General features: G+C 45.0%; 1 protein-coding gene across 2 annotated transcripts in view; it reads right to left on the bottom strand.

The window, feature by feature from the left end:
- RNF212 (ring finger protein 212) overlaps window positions 1-23786 on the bottom strand; it is a 90181-nt gene that overhangs the window by 14114 nt on the left and 52281 nt on the right. Inside the window, exon 9 of one of the 2 annotated variants that reach the window (XM_088452709.1) lies at window positions 12252-12312. The exons of the other annotated variant lie outside the window; for it this stretch is intronic. Coding sequence (XP_088308835.1) covers window positions 12252-12312 — 61 coding nt within the window. The remainder of the gene's footprint in view (window positions 1-12251; window positions 12313-23786) is intronic. 2 annotated transcript variants of the gene reach the window in all.

Raw genomic sequence — 23786 nt, 5'->3', positions numbered from 1 at the left:
GCGCCGTCCAATGAGTTCTGAAGCGTTTGACTGAATATGAGCATATAATATTGCCTGAAACACTTCAGAATTCATTCTGCTGCTTTTGTCAGCAGTCACGTCATCAATAAATACAAGGGAACCAATTCCATTGGCAGTCATACATGCCCACGCCATGACACTACCACCACCATGCTTCACTGATGAGGTGGTATGTTTTGGATCATGAGCAGTTCCTTTCCTTCTCCATATGGTACAAGTATATCTTTGTCTCATCTGTCCATAGGATGTTGTTCCAGAACTGTAATGGCTTTTTTAGATGTTGTTTGGCAAACTCTAATCTGGTCTTCCTGTTTTTGAGGCTCACCAATGGTTTACATCTTGTGGGGAACCCTCTATATTCACTCTTGTGAAGTCTTCTCTTGATTGGTGACTTTGACACATATACACCTACCTCCTGGAGAGTGTTCTTGATTTGGCCAACTGTTGTGAAGGGGTTTTTCTTTACCAGGGAAATAATTCTTCTGTCATCCACCACAGTTGTTTTCCGTGGTCTTCCGGTCTTTTGGTGTTGCTGAGCTCTCCGGTGCGTTCTTTCTTTTTAAGGATGTTCCAAACAGTTGATTTGGCCACACCTAATGTTTTTGCTATCTCTCTGATGGGTTTGTTTGTTTTTTTTTCAGCCTAATGATGGCTTGCTTCACTGATAGATTTTGGCTCCACTGTGTGGATGACTAAAGTATTTGCCGGTTTGCATATACCTGCAAGTCAGGCAATTTAAGCATCTGTAGCAGCCCATTTGCAATGATAAAAAATTCGAAACACTACTAGAACTGACATTTGGCTCGGAAATATCAGCACGCATGACACGATCCCTAATACTATGTCCTCTGGTATAACAAGACATAACACTGGTCTCTTGCAAAACCAGATTGTCATCAGATTGAACGATAGGCCAGAGTTTCTTGGACACGCTATTAATCCTGTTACTAAATGGATTAAAATGGTTAACCCAAGGTATATGGAATGGCCATAGCCCTTTGTTTGGACTTGACCAATGATTCATAAACATAACCACGAGCCAAAAAAAAAAAATCCTGCATCATTTTATCAATGTGCCTTTCAGCCTCCTCTGCCTCGCTGCAAATGCGTTTGGCCCGTAAGGATTGGGAAAATGGTAACCTGTATTTGCATGATTTAGGGTGATCACTACTGGCATGAAAGAATGTATTACGATCAGAGGCTTTTTGAAATAAAGATGTTTTTAATACACCATCACGCAAGGACACCTGTACATCCAAATAATTAACCTTAAACTCATTAATATGGTAGGTAAACTTAATAGGACTGGCAGACGCATTGTGTGTACTCATAAATTCCTCAAAATGTTGTTTGGACCCGGACAAAATTAAAAATAAATCATCAATATAGCGGCAGTATGCCACAATATTGGTAGAAATGGCACTATCACTAAAGAAAATATCTTTCTCAGCTATCAACATGAAGGCATTGGCGTATGATGGGGCCACATTGGACCCCATCGCACAGCCAGATACCTGTAGATAAAACCTGCCGTTATAAAGAAAATAATTATGGGTCAGAGTAATTTCAAGGAGATCCAATATCAGTGAGATGTCAGGTCCACTGTATAAAGCATTCCCACTGATAAGTGATCTCACCGCTGCTAGACCATCAGAGTTAGGAATAATAGTGTACAAGTTGGAGATGTCCAAGCTACATAAGAAAGAATTATCTGGTATATCAACGATACCCCTTAATAGATTCAGAAAGGCCGTGGTGTCAAGAATATACCCAGGACTGGCTTTAATGCACGGTTGAAAAAGTGCATCTAAATAAGTAGAGATAGATTGAAACAATGAGCCTCTGGAGCTATAATGGGACGATCAGGCGGGCAAGTCTCACTCTTATGTACCTTGGGAAGTGTGTACAACACAGGCACCACAGGATGCTTCTGAATCAAGGCCGATTTTAATGCCTCAGAAATAATTCCCTCAGAGACAGCATTGGATAATAATGTCTCAATTTCTTTAGAAAAACATACAGTAGGATCACCAGGCAACAATCGATATATAGACACATCTGACAGCTGTCTATCAATTTCAGCTTTGTACATTGCAATATCTTGTATCACAATTGCCCCGCCTTTATCGGCGGGACGAATGACAATCTCAGAATGGTTAGACAGGTCATGCAGAGAATCACGCTCACCCTTAGATAGATTATGATACACTTTTTTACCACTATTGACCTTGTTCTTAACTATGGACTCAACTTCATTATTTAACATACGAGAAAAGGTACGTATCGAGGCATTGTTAGAACAAGGGTCAAAAGTGCTTTTCTTAAGCAATTTACGTAACTGTACAGGTATTTGACAATCGTTAGGAACATTTTCAAAACTCGTGGATCCCTTAAAATGCTCATATCGGCGTAATTGGCGAGTAAGTTTATATTTCTCGACCTCCCATTGGAGCTCATCAAAGGAGGTAGTGGGCACGAAGGACAAGCCCTTACTCAGGACCCGTACCTCATCTTCTGTAAGGGTATGAGAGGACAAATAAAAAATTAGCGTTTCTTGAACAGAGGAGGTCTGCCGACCCTTCCTCTGCCTTTCCCTCTGGCCACCCCTCCGCGTGTGTCGCCTAAACCGGCGATAGCATTGTTGCGGGTGGTTACCACTAAAGGGACTGCAGGCAAATCCAAGTTGCGAGGTCCTGGACCATCAGAGTCGTTAGTAGATGGTATCTCATATGATGAATCAGTAGCGGGATTCCTGTAAGGCATCCTCCGCCTCTGATTACGACCCCTCTCATATTGGCCCCTCTCCCGTGCTCCAGCACCAACCCAATGGTAAACACGATTTTGTTCATAGTCCAAATTGACTTTAATGATTTTCTTCTTTTTTAATGCAATCAGCTCCCTCTTATAGGTTGCCACTTGATTTGTCAATTTATCAAGCCAATTATTAGATATATCAGCCTCAAAGGAAGTTTTATGCATAGCTTCGAAAGAGTCAATTCTTGCTTTAATCAAATTGAGCTCCCTGGTAGATTCTTCAATTGCCAGGAGCATTAAATCGAAACTACACTAATTAAGCACCCCGATCCATCTTTTGCAAAAAGCAACATTAAATTTGCCGATGGTGGGTGCATTATGCACTCTGAACCCTCTGGGGATCCTTTTGTTTTTATAATAGTCACTCAATGTGATCCCATGATATAGAAAGTCAATATCCTTCTGCTTTAAATATACCCAATCTTTGTATAACTGATCCAATGACACACATTCCATCTCATCAGCTAGTTGCTGTCCCAGCAGTATAGATTCAGCCTCGGACTCGGAAAAACTCAGAATAATACCCTGAGTCTGCATGGCTAATTTCACATTGTCCACCACCACACTCGTGTCCTCTGACTCGGCCATGATCACACAGCCAGGCACCTGTTGACATACAGGTTTACAGTAGAGGATAGTTCAAAACAATAGGGTGCTCGTGTCCAAGCAGTAGTCACTCTCCGTGATAGTGCAGCTGCTAAAATATAGTTCCAGAAATGGACAGCACTGCCTCGCTGGTATATCTTAATGCCAGGTGCCTTCCCAAGTAGCCCGGTAACACAGGTACAACATAAGCAATGAAATGGGCGGCACTTCCGTCAATAAATTCCTCCACACACGGCAGTAATGATCAACGTTTCGAGGGTACTTTATTCCCTCGTCATCAGGATAAACAAATACATACAAAAAGCTCACCTTAAATACCCGCCATTTTTTGGCTCGTGGTTATGTTTATGAATCATTGGTCAAGTCCAAACAAAGGGCTATGGCCATTCCACGTGAGTCATTATTAAGCACTAAACGTGTTCAGGATAAAAAGAAGTATGTACCTTGGGTTAACCATTTTAATCCATTTAGTAACAGGATTAATAGCGTGTCCAAGAAACTCTGGCCTATCGTTCAATCTGATGACAATCTGGGTTTGCAAGAGACCAGTGTTATGTCTTGTTATACCAGAGGACGTAGTATTAGGGATCGTGTCATGCGTGCTGATATTTCCGAGCCAAATGTCAGTTCTAGTAGTGTTTCGAATTTTTTATCATTGCAAATGGGCTGCTACAGATGCTTAAATTGCCTGACTTGCAGGTATATGCAAACCGGCAAATACTTTAGTCATCCACACAGTGGAGGCAAAATCTATATTCGACATAGACTGTCCTGCCTTATGAAGTTCGTTGTCTACCTCATAACCTGTCCATGTGGACTGAGTTATGTGGGTAAGACTGAACGTACTATTCGCGAGAGAATGGCCTTACATCGGTCTGCGATTAAGGCGGCTCTAGTGAATAAAAGTAGTGACCAACCGGTTGCAGACATTTTCTGGCTGCCGGTCATGGTCTGGCTACTTTGAAAATTCTTTTTGATTGACCATGTCCCTGAAACTCTGCGTAGGGGTGACCGTGCAGCGAGACTGTTACGTTGTGAAACCCGCTGGATCCATAGACTAGGAACCTTATCTCCTCGTGGCCTGAATGAAAGCATGGGTCTTCATTGTTTTACTTAGGCTCCCGAATATGGATGAAATACATTTTCATTGTAACAGCTAAAAAGACAAAAAATTGCCTATCAGCAGTATTGGTCAGCCTAGGGAAGTGTTCTGACAGCTTTAAACTTGTGGCATGCTTGCCAGTGCTTTATGTGCAAGTGCATTTATAAGATGTGCCATTAATTATGTATTGCTCGATTGTAATGATTATTCCGTTTTGATTATTTCCCTATGATACTGCATTGCGCTGTTATTTATGTATACACATTTTTTGTTATACATGCACAGAGCGGTTGCCAGGGCGACGGGTGATGACGGATGACGTCACTGAGGTGCGACTTCCTGTTTCCCCGTGAGCCGGCGCTGCACATGGTGAAGGTGGCGGGTATTTAAGGTGAGCTTTTTGTATGTATTTGTTTATCCTGATGACGAGGGAATAAAGTACCCTCGAAACGTTGATCATTACTGCAGTGTGTGAAGGAATTTATTGACCGGAGTGCCGCCCATTTCATTGCTTATATATATATATATATATTTATATATATATATATATATATATGTGTGTGTGTGTGTTGCAGAAGTTTGTAACAAAATCCACACTCTTATGGGAGACGTACTGTCTCCTAAAAGTGAGCTATGATATAGTGTGCTCTGCTATTAGCCCACTAGGCTATAATATCTTTAGCTAAAGGTATGCGTATACCTGCAGCATTAGAAATGGCACTAGAAATGGCGGGCTGTTGTGAGTGCCCAGCCCCTACAGAAAATATCAGCTATGGTAGTGCCCCCCTTCAATGGAAATACTATGCATGTGTGGTGCACTGCACAACACGCTGATTACATGTAACACTTCACAAAATTGCAAGATTCTCTTTACTGACAGAGTCCTTCTAGCTTATAAAAAGGGACCTGTCCAGTGGGTGGCTCCGCAGCGCAAGACCCCCACCCTTCCACTCCGAGCAGAGTTATAAGATAAGCCATGCCGCCGCTATGCCTCTAGTTAGCACAGAACTAGAGATGTGGGCGCCCGAGCCTCTACTTCTGGGCAAAAGTGATGGCCAGCACGTTCGGGGAGCTCACGTTCCCGAGTAGGGTTGATCCGGGAGGACAGCGTCACAATTATTGTTATTGTATGTGCTGCCTAAGCGAGCACACAAGAGTTAAATATCTATACAGAGACATATGCATACCTCCCAAGGTAAGCACAGATGGCTGTGGAGATATAGGGGAAGATTCCAATTTTAGTATATGTGCTGCTGAAGCGAGCACAATAGATATTTTATATAAAATAAAACTAATATACACACACACACACACACACACACACACCTACATACATACCAGTTGCCTTTGTGCAGAGCGCTAGATACAACGGGGCCACGTGAAATATGTGAACACACCTATGCTGTGCCAATGTATAGGAGGGGTCAGGGGTGACCGGCCCTTCGGGAGCTCTCCAGAGTGAGAAGAAGAGTAGGAGCTCTCATCACCAAAACTAATAGCGCTGCTATCTGTATCAGCCTGTGGTGCCCCTCCTACACAAAGAAATGGCGGGGCTGCATTATAAGGGAGCTTACTGGGGTGTGTTGAATCAGAGACTGGCGCCACACCGACCCCTGCCTTTAGAAACACTTGGCTCCCTGTCACCTGCCTGTGTTTGGGGAACGCAGAGGAGGCGGGGAGAAATTGTAGGCGCATACTCCGGAAGGTGGAGATGCATGCCGGGGCCATTACCCTCCTCTAGACAGCAGGATTCTACAAAATGGCGGAGCTGCGCTATCTGACAGACAGCACTCAGTAAACTCCCCGTGCTGCTTAGAGTCACTCACCAATGCGGAGCAGCATCCTTTGATGGAGGAGTGGGCGCAGCTGGAGGCGCGGTCTCCCTCTCTTATATAGAGGAGGGAAGCAGGCATTCTACTGTGACAGCCGTGGCTGTAAAATGAACAAATCCCCGTATAACCACTTACAGCGGGTGTCTTAACTAACCCCCCACGTGTACTAACAGCAGAGGTAGCGGGGAACATTTCCATAGTGACAGACCCAGCTGTCACTAAATCCAGCTACCTATTAAACAGCCCTTTACCGACTGTAAGATTCTTCTACCCATTACTATCTTTACTGACTGTAAGATTCTTCCACCCATTACTATCTTTACCGACTGTAAGATTCTTCCACCCATTACTATCTTTACCAACTGTAAGATTCTTCCACCCATTACTATCTTTACAGACTGTAAGATTCTTCCACCCATTACTATCTTTACCGACTGTAAGATTCTTCCACCAATTACTATCTTTACCGACTGTAAGATTCTTCCACCCATTACTATATTTACCGACTGTAAGATTCTTCCACCAATTACTATCTTTACCGACTGTAAGATTCTTCCACCCATTACTATCTTTACCGACTGTAAGATTCTTCCACCAATTACTATCTTTACCGACTGTAAGATTCTTCCACCCATTACTATCTTTACCGACTGTAAGATTCTTCCACCCATTACTATCTTTACCGACTGTAAGATTCTTCCACCAATTACTATCTTTACCGACTGTAAGATTCTTCCACCTATTACTATCTTTACCGACTGTAAGATTCTTCCACCCATTACTATCTTTACCGACTGTAAGATTCTTCCACCCATTACTATCTTTACCGACTGTAAGATTCTTCCACCAATTACTATCTTTACCGACTGTAAGATTCTTCCACCAATTACTATCTTTACCGACTGTAAGATTCTTCCACCCATTACTATCTTTACCGACTGTAAGATTCTTCCACCAATTACTATCTTTACCGACTGTAAGATTCTTCCACCCATTACTATCTTTACCGACTGTAAGATTCTTCCACCCATTACTACCTTTACCGACTGTAAGATTCTTCCACCCATTACTATCTTTACCGACTGTAAGATTCTTCCACCCACTACTATCTTTACCGACTGTAAGATTCTTCCACCCATTACTATCTTTACCGACTGTAAGATTCTTCCACCCATTACTATCGGGTGGAAGGATGGTTTGGGGGTAGCTGTGGACACCCTGTGTGACAGCTGCATAATAGCACGCTGTCACTGAGCCCTGTCTTTCTCCACCGCTCCTGCTACTCAGGAGCGGTGGTATACTTACATTACTGCTGAGGCCGGGATGCTGGGCTCAGGGGGCTGGAGAGGAACCCGGACACAAGCAGTTTCCAGCTGTGGCGGGCCTCCCAGAGACAGGTGTCTCAAAGCAGAGGCCCCCCACTCAGGGCACCGGACCCAGGCTGCAGTAGCCGTGGCAGTCCCTTCCCGGCGGCTCCCACGTAGCAGGCAGGCTGCCACAGTCCACAGTCTGCCTGTCCTCACAGGAAAATGGTTAGTAAAATATAATATAAAAGAAAGAAAATACTAATGGGCGGTGAGACAGCCCCACACTGCACCGGCTCTCTCGGGCACAATTTCTAAACTGGGGCTAAAGGGGCATAGAGAGGGAGGAGCCAGTCACACTTCTAAATTATTTAAAGTGCCAGGCTCTACTCTACCACCGTCTATACCTCAGTGTCTTGAGCTCCAGTGTCCCCTAGTGGAAGAAGAAGAAAAGTAATTATAAGCGATCAAATGTAAACTAAAGTCATACAAACAGCTGCAATATGATTGATTGCCATTGGTTTCAGTGGGCCTGAGTTGGCCGCAATGCCGATGCTGCTTGCTGCTGAGCGTTTGTTTTCTACTGTGCATGCGTTCAGAGTCTGAGTAGCAGTTACGATTGAAATGCACAATCTCAAAAATGCATTGGACGTTCCTGGGAAGTAGCTATGCGGACGCACAGAGGTGGGCCGTTTTATGGGAGTGTTGCAGGCGTGTTGCTGAAGTGGTTGTGAACTCAGATGCATAATCTGTGGCCATACTCTGACAGACAATCAATTGGTGAAACCCATGGTTGCACCTAAAGATGCACCAAGCAGTATTTGGACAAGTTATGCTATTTGCACATCTATTGGAAGCTGGGTACATCAATCTTAAATGTCATGCTCTTTATAAGTAATAGGCAATAAGTGTCTTTACAGCTGCATTCGCCCCTCCAAAACTTAATTTGACTGTATGCTTTTTTAAAACGCCTGCTGATATGTTATTACAGATAGATGTCTATTTTTTTGGATTATATGTATGGGTTTAAGTTATTACTGTGGTGAAGGCTAATGTACGGTACTTCTGAAGGTTAGAGAGACGCCCAATGCATCAGATACTGTCCTAAATGATTTGGCACTGTACAAAGTATGCATTATTATTATTGCTATTATTAACGGCCAGACAGTTCACTTTCATGCCCACTGACACTAAAACAGTAAGAGGGAATAACACTGAACATCAAAACTTGACATAGGAAAACAATGTACTACTGACTGACAACTGAAAATGTACAAAGAACAAGCTGATCTGAGTTGAAATCCCTGAATATAAGTGTATCTAATAATCGCCCGAAACTGTAGCTCGGTGCTGTGCACTTATATAGTGGTACTGTGCAGAGAGTCAACTGTAATAGTACCTACCTGCTCGCCAGTCCCCCAATTCCTAAACACTGTTACCCTGGGCTACCTGGTCTGCAATCTAATCAGCTTCAATTGGCACTCTGGCTGTGACCCCATCAGGTTCAGGATTCTCCAGCCATTTTCCCAGCATATGGGTTCTTTGTCATTCTTTTAGATGTGAAATTCAATGAAATCAGAAACAGCCAATGTAGCTGTAATAGCAAATTAAGGGGGAGATTTATCAAAGCTTGTAGAGAGATAAAGTGGCGAGAGACAAAGTACCAACCACTTACCTGCTAACTGTTATTTTACAGGTTTTGTTTGAAAAATGATAGTAAGAAGCTGATTGGTTTGTACTTTACCTCTCTCCATTTGATAAATCCATCCTCTCAGTGTATTTTGAGAGCAGAGCATTTCTTACCACATGGAAAGGGTCATGTGGAGGGTTTGGCTTTATTTTATTTATATTTTAATGAAATAATGAATGTGAGGGCAAGCTGTGGCTGTCTTTATTACATGTAACTTTACTGCATTTTAATATGATTTACAAATGTCATTTATTTGTTGTGTGATTAATATCTTGTTATGTTTCTGCTTGTTAAAAGTCTACAGTGATAAATCTGGCTAAGCAAACACGCCATCTGTGATCTTTTCATGGTATGACACAAAACAGAGTATTTTGGTTTTATAAACAAAAGACGACAAAAAAAAAGATGGATCACATTCTAAAGTAATTCCTTTACTTTACAATGGGGACGATTAATTATAGGGTTTTAGACCCGATAATTCGCTTATCTCGGCAGTAAGAAATCATGTACTGGCTCTATAGGATCTACAGTCAGGTGCAGAAATATTGGGACATTGACAGAATTTTCATATTTTGGCCTCTATTCACCACCACAATGGCTTTGAAATGAAACAAACAAGATGTGCTTTAACTGCAGACTTTCAGATTTAATTTGAGAGTAATTACTTCCAAATCAGGTGAACGGTGTAGGAATTACAACGGTTTCTAGATGTGCCTCCCACTTTTTAAGGGGCCAAAAGTAATGGGACTATCAACTCAAAAGCTATTTCATGGACAGGTGTGGGCTATTCCCTCGTTATTTCATTATCAATTTAGCAGGTAAAAGGTCTGGAGTTGATTCTAGGCGTGACATTTGCATTTGGAATCACTTGCTGTGGACTCTCAATATGAGATCCAAAGAGCTGTCACTATCAGTGAAGCAAGCCATCATTAGGCTGAAAAATCTAAGCAAACCCATCAGAGAGATAGCAAAAACATTAGGTGTGGCCAAATCAACTGTTTGGAACATTCTTAAAAAGAAAGAATGCACCGGAGAGCGCAGCAACACCAAAAGATCCGGAAGACCACGTAAAACAACTGTGGTGGATGACAGAAGAATTATTTCCCTGGTGAAGAAAAACCCCTTCACAACAGTTGGCCAAATCAAGAACACTCTCCAGGAGGTAGGTGTATATGTGTCAAAGTCACCAATCAAGAGAAGACTTCACAAGAGTGAATATAGAGGGTTCACCACAAGATGTAAACCATTGGTGAGCCACAAAAACAGGAAGACCAGATTAGAGTTTGCCAAACAACATCTAAAAAAGCCATTACAGTTCTGGAACAACATCCTATGGACAGATGAAACAAAGATCAACTTGTACCAGAGTGATGGGAAGAGAAGAGTATGGAGAAGGTAAGGAACTGCTCATGATCCAAAACATACCACCTCATCAATGAAGCATGGTGGTGGTAGTGTCATGGCGTGGGCATGTATGGCTGCCAATGGAACTGGTTCCCTTGTATTTATTGATGATGTGACTGCTGACAAAAGCAGCAGAATGAATTCTGAAGTGTTTCGGGCAATATTATATGCTCATATTCAGTCAAATGCTTCAGAACTCATTGGATGGCGCTTCACAGTGCAGATGGACAATGACCCGAAGCATACTGCAAAAGCAACCAAAGAGTTTTTTAAGGCTAAAAAGTGGAATGTTATGCAATGGCCAAGTCAATCCCCTTACCTGAATCCGATTGAGCATGCATTTCACTTGATGAAGACAAAACTGAAGGGAAAATGCCCCAAGAACAAGCAGGAACTGAAGACATTTGCAGTAGAGGCCTGGCAGAGCATCACCAGGGATGAAACCCAGCGTCTGGTGATGTCTATGCGTTCCAGACTTCACGCTGTAATTGCCTGCAAAGGATTTGCAACAAAATATTAAAAAGTGAAAGTTAGATATAGGATTGTTTAGTTTGTCCCATTACTTTTGGCCCCTTAAAAAGTGGGAGGCACATATAGAAACCGTTGTAATTCCTACACCGTTCACCTGATTTGGATGTAATTACCCTCAAATTAAATCTGAAAGTCTGCAGTTAAAGCACAACTTGTTTGTTTCATTTCAAAGCCATTGTGGTGGTGAATAGAGGCCAAAATATGAAAATTCTGTCAATGTCCCAATATTTATGCAACTGACTGTATATGATGTGTAAAAGTAAATTATTATTATTATCCTTTATTTATATGGCGCCACAAGTGTTCCGCAGCCCCTTACATAGTACATAGAACTAATAGGTGAACAAGAAACAAGTAACTTACAGTACATTACAGTGCAGGACAAGGACACGACTTATATACATTGCTGAAATAGTGATTAAAGCACTCACAATAAGCTGCCGTGAGTTGGCAGTCCCGTGTTAGGTGCCCTAATGGGGAGTAGAGAGTAGAAGAAAATGTAAAGAGAAGCACATGAGGGAAGAGGTCCCTGTCATGAGAGCTTAAAGTGATCGCTAATGAAGTAGACTGCATATGCTGTCTGCTAACCGCGCATGTGCGAGCGGAGAGTGACAGAGAGGGGCCCTAGGGATCACTCTTTTGCAGTGTGTGGAATATTGCGATTGAAATCGGGGGATCGCAGCAGATATCTTTGAAAAATATATTCTGGAAATACTTAGTATTTGTGGGTATCCGCTGAAAACTGAAGTTTTCGGGGGATTTCTCATAAATATTCTTGATAAATGGGCCCCAATATGATTAAACAGCTGCTACAGTGTTCTAATGCCACAGTTCAATGACAAAAGCTGATTGGTTGAGATCTGAAACACCAATCAGAATCTTTCAGAACATATAAGATGATTTAAATAATTGGTACTAAATAAATAAAATTGGTTTTATTAACTTACCCATGCGCCCATCTTGAAGTGGACTTATCGAGGACAATCTAGTTGGTCCGGCTATCGTAAACTGGAGACATAAAATGAATAATATATGGGCTTACTTAATAATGAGAGCAATAAATACAAAAGAGAAAAATAAATTGGCCATAACGGAATGGAGGATGGTTTCCCCCCAGACTCAGCCAATTGCTTTCTTTCCCCTCTAACTCTCCCCACTCCATTATCTGCTCCTCCGTCACCCTCATTCCTATGTTTCTTCATGTGGAACGGTTGTATAAATGCCAGAATAAAATAATTTATACTTGGGGCGTGGCCTGGCAGCCATATCGAGATGACGCACCCTTCAAGGATTCCCGGCATAAACCTTCTCCTGCCCGCCTTACTGTGCTTCTGACAGTCCCTTGTGGCCCCTAAAGTGTACTTTCGGGGTCCTGCACCGGGCACCTATCGAGTGGTGGCGATCGCAGTCTTCTACCTCTTCGCGGATCGCAGCCCGCTATCCTCCTACAAGCCGGGACCTGGATTGCGGAAGTCCCCCCTGATGCCGGCGGGGGTGAAGACGCTGGTGCCGGTGGCACTGCCCACCTTTACTATCACCGTGTGCCTGCCCGGAGGCGGAGGCTACTCTACCCACCTCCAGGTGTCCTGCTTCTTGCCTTGAGACCCTCTCACTGCTGGTGCCTGCTTCCACTGCCGGGGGCCGTCCACCATCTTGGCTCCCTCCGCTCTGCTGAAGCAGAAGGGATCTGCTCCTGGAGCTTGGCGGTCGCTGGCTGGCCAGTGCCAGCTGGTCCTAGTTATTGCCAGAAGACTTTATTTTCCCTTTCCACTCCCCTGTGTGCAGGGCCGGCCCTAGCCCCCAGGCATATTGTTGCACGCGCCCGAAAATATTAAGTGCCCGTAGTCTCACGGAAAAAGCCATACCCATGAGCCACACCCCATTTTTGTCACACTGGATGCATGCCCAGCACTCCGAGAGCTGCTGGGAATTCCCCCAGTCCCTCTCTTAAGTGAATAGATGCGGCTCACATGGCAATTATTCACCGCTTGCTCAATGCAGTTTACCCGTCTTTTGTTTTTCATTACTGAGGATAGATATGGCTATTATGCAGGTGTATAAAAGTCACCCATTATCACACATACCAGTCAGACATTGTCTTGCATACCCACAGCAGTCATCCATTGTTTCACACACACTCACCAATTCTCTCTCACACACAGTCACCCATTCTCTCACACACCAACACAGTCACCCATTCTCTCTCACACACAATCACCCATTCTCTCTCACACAGTCACCCATTCTCTCTCACACACAGTCACACATTCTCTCTCTCACACAGTCACCCATTCTCTCTCTCACACAGTCACCCATTCTCTCTCTCACACACACACACACACACACACACACAGTCACCCATTCTCTCTCACACACAGTCACCCATTCTCTCTCACACACAGTCACCCATTCTCTCTCTCACACAGTCACCCATTCTCTCTCTCACACAGTCACCCATTCTCTCACACACACACACACACACACACTCACCCATTCTCTCTCACACACAGTCACCCATTCTCTCACACAGCAGTCACCCATTCTCTCACACACACAGTCACCCATTCTCTCTCACACAGTCAACCATTCTCTCTCTCACACACAGTGTCACCCATTCTCTCTCTCACACACACAGTCACCCATTCTCTCTCTCACACACACAGTCACCCATTCTCTCTCTCACACACACAGTCACCCATTCTCTCTCTCACACACACAGTCACCCATTCTCTCTCACACAGTCACCCATTCTCTCTCACACAGTCCTTTTTTCAAAAGTATCTTAATCCTTTCTTATGTACATAGTCCCCTTTTGTATGGTTTCAGGAAATCGTGGTAAACTCCATGTGGTACATATGGAAAGAACACATAATACAAAAAAAAATCTCTTAGATAAACAATGTATATCAACTCAGTCCAATATTTTAAGAAGATGGAAAGCTGGATATATTCAGTATGCGCGTACCAAACTCACATGCCACGATGTGAGTATGTGCTTATCTGGGTATCTTTGTCTTCCCTCCCTGTTAGTTCCCAATAAATCCGCTTAGCAGATGAAAAGCAGGTGAAAAAAGGTACAGCGTACCTTACTTACATCCAGTATATACTGTAGGTGCTCATAACGGTTTCTTTGTGTATATTCCGGTTCCCCATCAGCTTATCACACAATCATTCATCCTCATGATATAAAAGAGAAGAATGGTGTATGTAGCCACAAAAATGTCGTTTTAATACAAAAAAACAAAACGAAACACAAAGCAATGAAGCAATAAAAGATGACAACCTGGTAAGGTTTGACAGTAGAGTCCGGAATCCACTGTCTCCCAGAACCTGATACTGTATACTGATATATTGTATATCTAAGAGAATATTTTTTTTTATTATGTGTTCTTTCCATATGTACCACATGGAGTTTACCACGATTTCCTGAAACCATACAAAAGGGGACTATGGGCCTGATTCAGAGCCGCTTGTAAGTGGCCGCTCATTCGCTCTGAGCGATGATCGCACAAGTGCGCATGCACAAACCAGTCATTACGGTCGGAAATCGTGCGCTCGTAAAACAGCGAGGGGCTGCTAATTTGATTGACAGAATGTACCGTTTGTGGGTGGTAACAGGGGAAGGTGCTTGAAAACGGGGGAGTGGAGATCCGAACGCAGGCGTGCCAAACGGTCAAAAGGGTGGTTAATGGGAGTGCATAATTAGTAAAGGAGCGTCATCGACCACGTCACTTGGTTGTCTTTTAGCCTGAACTGCTCACAGTGATAGCGGTAAGAAAATCCTACCACAGCCACTGCGAGCAGTTCAGATGCCTTTCGATGTTCCCGATTAATCTAATAAATACCGGAGTTGACGTGTGATGCGAACGGCAAAGGGGCGTCTTTACAAAATAGCGAGCGCATTTTTCAAATGCTCGTTCAGACATAGAGGCGTCAACACACCGCAAAGAGCGAGCGCTCACTTTAAATATCCGGCCCCTTTTTTAGAACGACCGTCCGTAAATAGCGTCCGGCTCTGAATCAGGCCACCTGCGTGTCTCAGTAATTGTTAATATGTATGACACAGGACTGAGGCGGAGCCTGTCTCATACTGATCAGAAAAAAAAATGGAGTGTGTGTCTCTCTGATTATATGTTTTGTGTTATAATACTGTATAAAGACAATTGGATGCCGAGGCGTATCTTTTACCTGCCTCCTGGTGCCAAGCATGAAGAGGGCAGCTGAAGGCTTCCTGCGGCCTGTGGCTACTTCTGCAGCCCAAAGTTCCATAATTGCACCAGCCTAGGGGGCAAATGCCACCCTGCCCCCCAGCCAGGGGCAAATACAGAACAATATGACAGGGAGGGCACCATGACAGACAGGAAAGTGAGTGTGGCCTCACAGCATGGGGCTTGGCCTATAATGAAATGCCGTATCCACAAGCTACACCCTTGTTGGAGAGGCAGTGGGTGACGCCTGGGAATGGGGGAGCCAGTGGCTGACGTAGAAGATGATGGGGAGAGGCAGTGAATGACAGGAAGAGGGTGATAGGGGAGAGATAGTGGGAGACGGAGAGGCAGTGACAGGAAGTGGTGATGGGGAGAGGCAGTGAATGACAAAAAAGGGTGATGTGGAGAGGTAGTGAGTGACAGGGAGAAGGTGACTGGAAGAGGTAGTGGGTAACAGGGAGAGGGTGCCAGGAGAGGCAGTGGGTGATGGGGAGAGGCAGTGGGTGACAGGACAAAGAGGTAATAGGGAGAAATAGCGGGAGACGGAGAGGCAGTGGATGACAGGAAAGGGTGATGGGGAGAGGCAGTGGATGACAGGAGAGGGTGATGGGGAGAGGCAGTCAGTGACAGGAGAGGGTGATGGGGAAAGGCAGTGAGTGACAGGAGATTGTGATGGGGAGAGGCAGTGAGTGACAGGAGATTGTGATGGGGAGAGGCAGTGAGTGACAGGAGAGGGTGATGGGGAGAGGCAGTGAGTGACAGGAGATTGTGATGGGGAGAGGAAGTGAGTGACAGGAGAGGGTGATGGGGAGAGGCAGTGAGTGACAGGAGGGTGATGGGGAGAGGCAGTGAGTGACAGGAGAGGGTGATGGGGAGAGGCAGTGAGTGACAGGAGAGGGTGATGGGGAGAGGCAGTGAGTGACAGGAGAGGGTGATGGGGAGAGGCAGTGAGTGACAGGAGAGGGTGATGGGGAGAGGCAGTGAGTGACAGGAGAGGGTGATGGGGAGAGGCAGTGAGTGACAGGAGATTGTGATGGGGAGAGGCAGTGAGTGACAGGAGAGGGTGATGGGGAGAGGCAGTGAGTGACAGGAGAGGGTGATGGGGAGAGGCAGTGAGTGACAGGAGAGGGTGATGGGGAGAAGCAGTGAGTGACAGGAGAGGGTGATGGGAGAGGCAGTAAGTGACAGGCAGTAGGTGACTGGAAGAGGTAGTGGGTGACATGGAGAGGGTGCCAGGAAAACCACAAACCAGTCATTGTTGTCGGAAATCGTGCGCTCGTAAAACAGCGAGGGGCTGCTAATTTGATTGACAGAATGTACCGTATGTGGGTGGTAACAGGGGAAGGTGCTTGAAAACGGGGGAGTGGAGATCCGAACGCAGGCGTGCCTAACGGTCAAAAGGGCGGTTAATGGGAGTGCATAATTAGTAAAGGAGCGTCATCGACCACGTCACTTGGTTGTCTTTTAGCCTGAACTGCTCACAGTGATAGCGGTAAGAAAATCCTACCACAACCACTGCGAGCAGTTCAGATGCCTTTCGATGTTCCCGATTAATCTAATAAATACCGGAGATGACGTGTGATGCGAACGGCAAAGGGGCGTCTTTACAAAATAGCGAGCGCATTTTTCAAATGCTCGTTCAGACATAGAGGCGTCAACACACCGCAAAGAGCGAGCGCTCGATTTAAATATCCGGCCCCTTTTTCAGAACGACCGTCCGCAAATAGCGTCCGGCTCTGAATCAGGCCATATGTACATAAGAAAGGATTAAGATATTTTTGAAAAAAGGATTAAGTATTTATCGCTTTTTTACTTTATATGTATATCCAGCGCCATCTTGTGGCACAAACATATTGTTGTTATATTTACTGTTAAGAGTTTGTGAGACTCTTTTATTTTGTGCATACAGGGGCAGCAGGTTTTGCGCAACATATATGTAGCCTTTCTTTTTTTATATATATTCTCTCACACAGTCACCCATTCTCTCTCACACACACTCACCCATTCTCTCTCACACACACTCACCTATTCTCTCTCTCACACACACAGTCTCCCATTCTCTCTCTCACACAGTCACCTATTCTCTTTCACATACACAGTCTCCCATTATCTCTCTCTCACACACACTCCCCCATTCTCTCACACACACTCCCCCATTCTCTCTCACACACAGTCCCCCATTCTCTCTCTCACACATAGTCACTCATACTCTCGCTCTCACAGTCCCCCATTCTCTCTCACACAGTCACCCATACAAACAGTCACCCATTCTCTCTCCCTCACACAGTCACCTATTCTCTCTCTCACACACACAGTCACCCATTCTCTCTCTCTCTCTCTCTCTCTCTCACAAAGAGTCACCCATTATATCTCTCTCACACACACAGTCACCCATTTTCTCTCTGTCACCGATTCTCTCTCTCTCACCGTCACCCATTCTCTCTCACACACCATCACCCATTCTCTCTCACACAGTCACCCATTCTCTCTCTCTCACAGTCACCATTCTCTCTCTCTCACAGTCACTCATTCTCTCGCTCTCACAGTCACCCATTCTCTCTCACTCACCGTCACCCATTCTCTCTCTCACCATCACCCATTCTCTTTCTCACCGTCACCCATTCTCTCTCACACACCATCACCCATACTCTCTCACACAGTCACCCATTCTCTCTCACACAGTCACCCATTCTCCCTCACACACAGTCACCCATTCTCTCAGTCACCCATTCTCTCTCTCTCACAGTCACCATTCTCTCTCTCTCAGTCACCATTCTCTCTCTCACAGTCACTCATTCTCTCTCTCTCACAGTCACTCATTCTCTCGCTCTCACAGTCCCCCATTCTCTCTCAGTCACCCATACACACACAGTCAACCATTCTCTCTCCCTCACACAGTCACCTATTTTCTCTCTCTCTCACACACAGTCACCCATTCTCTCTCTCACAGTCTCCTATTATATTTCTCTCAGTCACCCATTCTCTCTCTCTCTGTCACCCATTCTCTCTCTCACAGTCACCCATTCTCCCTCTCTCTGTTACCCATTCTCTCTCACAGTCCCCAATTCTCTCTCTCACACACACAGTCCCCATTCTCTCTCTCACAAACAGTCCCCATTCTCTCTCTCACAAACAGTCCCCATTCTCTCTCTCACAAACAGTCCCCATTCTCTCTCTCACAAACAGTCACCCATTCTCTCTCGCTCTCACACACAGTCACCCATAAACACAGTCACCCATTCTCTCTCTCTCACACACAGTCACCCATTCTCTCTCTCACACACACACAGTCACCCATTCTCTCTCATTCACACACACAGTCACCCATTGTCAGGGACACAAGGTAGTTTATTGTATCTAGAAAATCTTGGTAAAATAATGGAGCAGAGCAGGCTTAGGGGTCAGTCTAACATAAGAACCAGGGACCTGGGACAATAAGTTAGTGAACTGTGACAATTGGGGTCTGATCCCAATATCAGAATACTTGAGTTAAGGGCTCTCATACCCAGATATTAAAAAGCAGTAAGAGTAAGACCTCATCAGACCTCAGGTAGTGAACCTGTAAAACACTTCACCCCTCCAGTCCTGCCACCTGCGTGTCTCAGTAATTGTTAATATGTATGACACAGGACTGAGGCGGAGCCTGTCTCATACTGATCAGAAAAAAAAATGGAGTGTGTGTGTCTCTGATTATATGTTTTGTGTTATAATACTGTATAAAGACAATTGGATGCTGAGGCGTATCCTTTACCTGCCTCCTGGTGCCAAGCATGAAGAGGGCAGCTGAAGGCTTCCTGTGCCTTGCGGCTACTTCTGCAGCCCAAAGTTCCATAATTGCACCAGCCTAGGGGGCAAATGCCACCCTGCCCCCCAGCCAGGGGCAAATCCAGAACAAAATGACAGGGAGGGCACCATGACAGACGGGAAAGTGAGTGCGGCCTCACAGCATGGGGCTTGGCCTATAATGGAATGCCGTATCCACAAGCCACACCCTTGTTGGAGAGGCAGTGGGTGACGCCCGGGAATGGGGGAGCCAGTGGCTGACGTAGAAGATGATGGGGAGAGGCAGTGAATGACAGGGAGAGGGTGACAGGGGAGAGATAGTGGGAGACGGAGAGGCAGTGACAGGAAGTGGTGATGGGGAGAGGCAGTGAATGACAAAAAAAGGGTGATGTGGAGAGGTAGTGAGTGACAGGGAGAAGGTGACTGGAAGAGGTAGTGGGTAACAGGGAGAGGGTGCCAGGAGAGGCAGTGGGTGATGGGGAGAGGCAGTAGGTGACAGGACAAAGAGGTAATAGGGAGAAATAGCGGGAGACGGAGAGGCAGTGGATGACAGGAAAGGGTGATGGGGAGAGGCAGTGGATGACAGGAGAGGTTGATGGGGAGAGGCAGTGAGTGACAGGAGAGTGTGATGAGGAGAGGCAGTGAGTGACAGGAGAGGGTGATGGGGAGAGGCAGTGAGTGACAGGAGAGGGTGATGGGGAGAGGCAGTGAGTGACAGGAGAGGGTGATGGGGAGAGGCAGTGAGTGACAGGAGAGGGTGATGGGGAGAGGCAGTGAGTGACAGGAGAGGGTGATGGGGAGAAGCAGTGAGTGACAGGCAGTAGGTGACTGGAAGAGGTAGTGGGTGACATGGAGAGGGTGCCAGGAAAAGCACAAACCAGTCATTGCGGTCGGAAATCATGCGCTCGTAAAACAGCGAGGGGCTGCTAATTTGATTGACAGAATGTACCGTATGTGGGTGGTAACAGGGGAAGGTGCTTGAAAACGGGGGAGTGGAGATCCGAACGCAGGCGTGCCTAACGGTCAAAAGGGCGGTTAATGGGAGTGCATAATTAGTAAAGGAGCGTCATCGACCACGTCACTTAGTTGCCTTTTAGCCTGAACTGCTCACAGTGATAGCGGTAAGAAAATCTTACCACAATCACTGCGAGCAGTTCAGATGCCTTTCGATGTTCCCGATTAATCTAATAAATACCGGAGATGATGTGTGATGCGAACGGCAAAGGGGCGTCTTTACAAAATAGCGAGCGCATTTTTCAAACGCTCGTTCAGACATAGAGGCGTCAACACACCGCAAAGAGCGAGCGCTCAATTTAAATATCCGGCCCCTTTTTTAGAACGACCGTCCGCAAATAGCGTCCGGCTCTGAATCAGGCCATATGTACATAAGAAAGGATTAAGGCCCTCATTCAGACCCACTCGCAAGCGGGCGCACGTACGTTAGGCGTACGTACAAAAATATTTAAATTCAATGGCTCGCTCGTATTTTCGTTCGCATCTAAAATTCCTCCCTAAACTCTGACGACCCCTCCTCTAACTAACGAGCGTACGAAATAGCGAGCGTACATCCCCGAAATGGCTTGAAAGGAACGCACGCACAAGTATAAACAGGAAGTGGCCTTGTCAGATGTCGATTACCTGCTCCTTTATTCTGCCTACCTCCATCAATCGTATCATGCCAATCAATGTATCAATTAGCTTAATTGTTTGTTTTTTTCAACACAATGCAAGAAACTTTACTCTTGTCCGTGTTTGTGTTTACCCGCAGAATACGTACGGATGAAACATTCGCTTTTATTGTTCAAAAAACATGTGAACCACAATTAAACAATTGTACTATTGCTGTGGATCCCTGCATATTTCCCTGGGTTCATTTCTTTATTTAAATTTGCTTACGCATGTCACTGCATCAAGCCTATCATAACTCTCCAGAGATTTCTGGCCCTGTCGAACACATGACTCATACACTAACCAATAAAATTGCTCCTGTTAATTTCCAAAATACATTAGCCAATCAGAAAATTTTTACACACTTTATCAAAAATGATTTTTAAGAAAAACACCATTGCCATCATGAGAGCCTCCGCATTCACCAGGCGCGAGCTGCTGGTGCTTACGGAGGTCATGGATCGCCGGATCACCAGCCAACCTCAACCCATGACCAACCGGCAGAAGCGCTCCGCGTATGCGGAGGCACGGTCCCGCCTGCGGTCCTTCGGCTCACGCCGCAACATCGGGCAGCTGGAGCACAGGTGGTCCGACCTGCAACGGCGAACGCCCCGCTTGCTGGCATGCTTTCGCATGCAGATCCTGGAAAGTAAGTGTTATGTATTGTGGTTTTAATGTTTGTGTTTGTGGGGCAAACTGCGTGTGCATGTTTTCCTGTCTGTCCTATTTATTATTTGTACTCATATCTGTGTGTGCATGTTTTCCTGTCTGTCCTATTTATTATTTGTACTCATATCTGCGTGTGCATGTTTTCCTGTCTGTCCTATTTATTATTTGTACTCATATCTGCGTGTGCATGTTTTCCTGTCTGTCCTATTTATTATTTGTACTCATATCTGCGTGTGCATGTTTTCCTGTCTGTCCTATTTATTATTTGTACTCATATCTGCGTGTGCATGTTTTCCCTCTATTTCTGATTTATTCATTCTACTGCTATTTGGCTTATTTGTTGTTTTTTTTATTTTTTTTAGTTTTGTTGCCCGGATTTGTCCATAAACTAACCGCAATTTCTTTGTCATATTTTAGGGGGACAGCCAAGACTCCGCCGTCACCGTCCGTCCAGACGGCGTTCCCGGCCACTATCCCCAACCCCCAGCCAACACTCCACCCCAAATCTTTCCCCTATTCCCCACTCCTCCCCATCCTTCCCAGACCCTCTCCCGGAAATGTCGGGCCTCCTTCCCCTCCGTCCCACTTCCCCCTCTCCTCCACCCACCCCTCTTCCAATTACCCCCTCCCCGGAGTCCATCATAACTCCTCCCCATTCTTTGGGGAATGACGGATCCTCCGAGGAGGATCATGGAGGTAATTCCGGAGCTCCCGTTTTGGCTCCCGGTATGTTTTTTTTTTTTTTTTTTTTAAAGCACAAACTGTTTGTATGTAATCATGTGTCGTGCCTTTCTTCGTGTTTTTGTGGCTTGACTTTTGGTGATTTTGAAGGTTTGCCTTTACCTCTTCCTGGTGATTTCAACATACACATATCATACCTGTGGGAATTTTTACCTAGGCCTTGTATTTTTGCCAGCCCCCCCTTTTTTTTTTTTTTTTTCGGTTTAGGAGTGATTTGGTTGTGTTTTTTTTTTTTTTTTAATGTGGATTCCCTATTGTTGTATTAACCCACACACTTTTCTCACCCACAGAGGAACAGAGGCGTCGGCAAGAGGTGGCGGATTGTGTGGGGCAGATGCGGCAACATGTAATCGGCATTCTGGTGGCCCTCGACCGGCTGTCTGGCCTCCTTCGGCAGTAGTTTTTTTATTTTTGTTATCTTTTCCAAATAAATTTATTCAGACAAATATACGTTGTGGCTCATTTTTTAAATCCAAAACCAAGATAGTTTAGCATGACATAAGTAGACTGTTCCTGCAAGGATTTCCCTTTTTTAAAAGTTAGATTGTGTTTTGTCTTTGTATGTCAAACAGACACAAGAAACACATAACAGTAACAATGTCATTTCCCTTTTTGGGTGTAGTGTCAATTACATATTTCTACATTTTACAGGTTCCTAGTTGGTGCGCAAGCTGCTTAGGCCAATCTTACAAATCCCAAGGTTGGGCCAGGCTTCCTTTTGGTGTGGGTTGGGAAGCTGAAAACATATTTCAGTTTAGCTCAACTGGCGTCAGTACTGGTTTACCCCTTAGTCAAATGTAACTTGTGTTAACCTGGTTACACTTGCTGTTAACGTCCCAAAAAAGGAAGACCATTTCACTCTCCAAACATTTATTCACAACATAACAGAGAAAACAAAGTGGTCACTCCCAAAAAAAGAACACAGTGATAAATTCAAATACAACACATACCAAGAAATAATTAAATAAAAACAAAAAATCAAGAACTGGTTGACGAAGGACCATGCCAACATGATTCCACAAACATGGCGTTGCGATATGGGTTCCAGAATATATGCCCAAAAGGACCAGATCCAGGTTTGGTAAGGGTAGCAGGAAGTAGTGAGCGTTGGAGTGCCAAAGATTATGTGAACAAACAGAAGATGGTGAGAAAAAAACAACAAAATTAGATGTTCGCAAACAAACACAAACACATTAGGTATAAACACTGTAGTTTTGTTCAAACTTACCTAAAAAATCTGGCCACCACATCATCGCGTATGGCCCCCCCACATACTGACCTTCGACCAACCTCGGGGGGGCCATCCTCAGGTAAGGCATCCTCTGGCTGCATTGGGACACCACTCCTTATGGCAATGTTGTGAAATATCCCACACAGGACCACAATTTTAGACACCATATCCGGCACATACAT

Source organism: Taudactylus pleione, unplaced genomic scaffold, assembly GCF_031769625.1.
Source record: "Taudactylus pleione unplaced genomic scaffold, aTauple2 ptg000556l, whole genome shotgun sequence".
In the NCBI taxonomy this organism is placed as follows: domain Eukaryota; kingdom Metazoa; phylum Chordata; class Amphibia; order Anura; family Myobatrachidae; genus Taudactylus; species Taudactylus pleione.
Note: the sequence above shows the minus strand (reverse complement) of the source record. Positions and strands in the feature narration are given on the sequence as shown.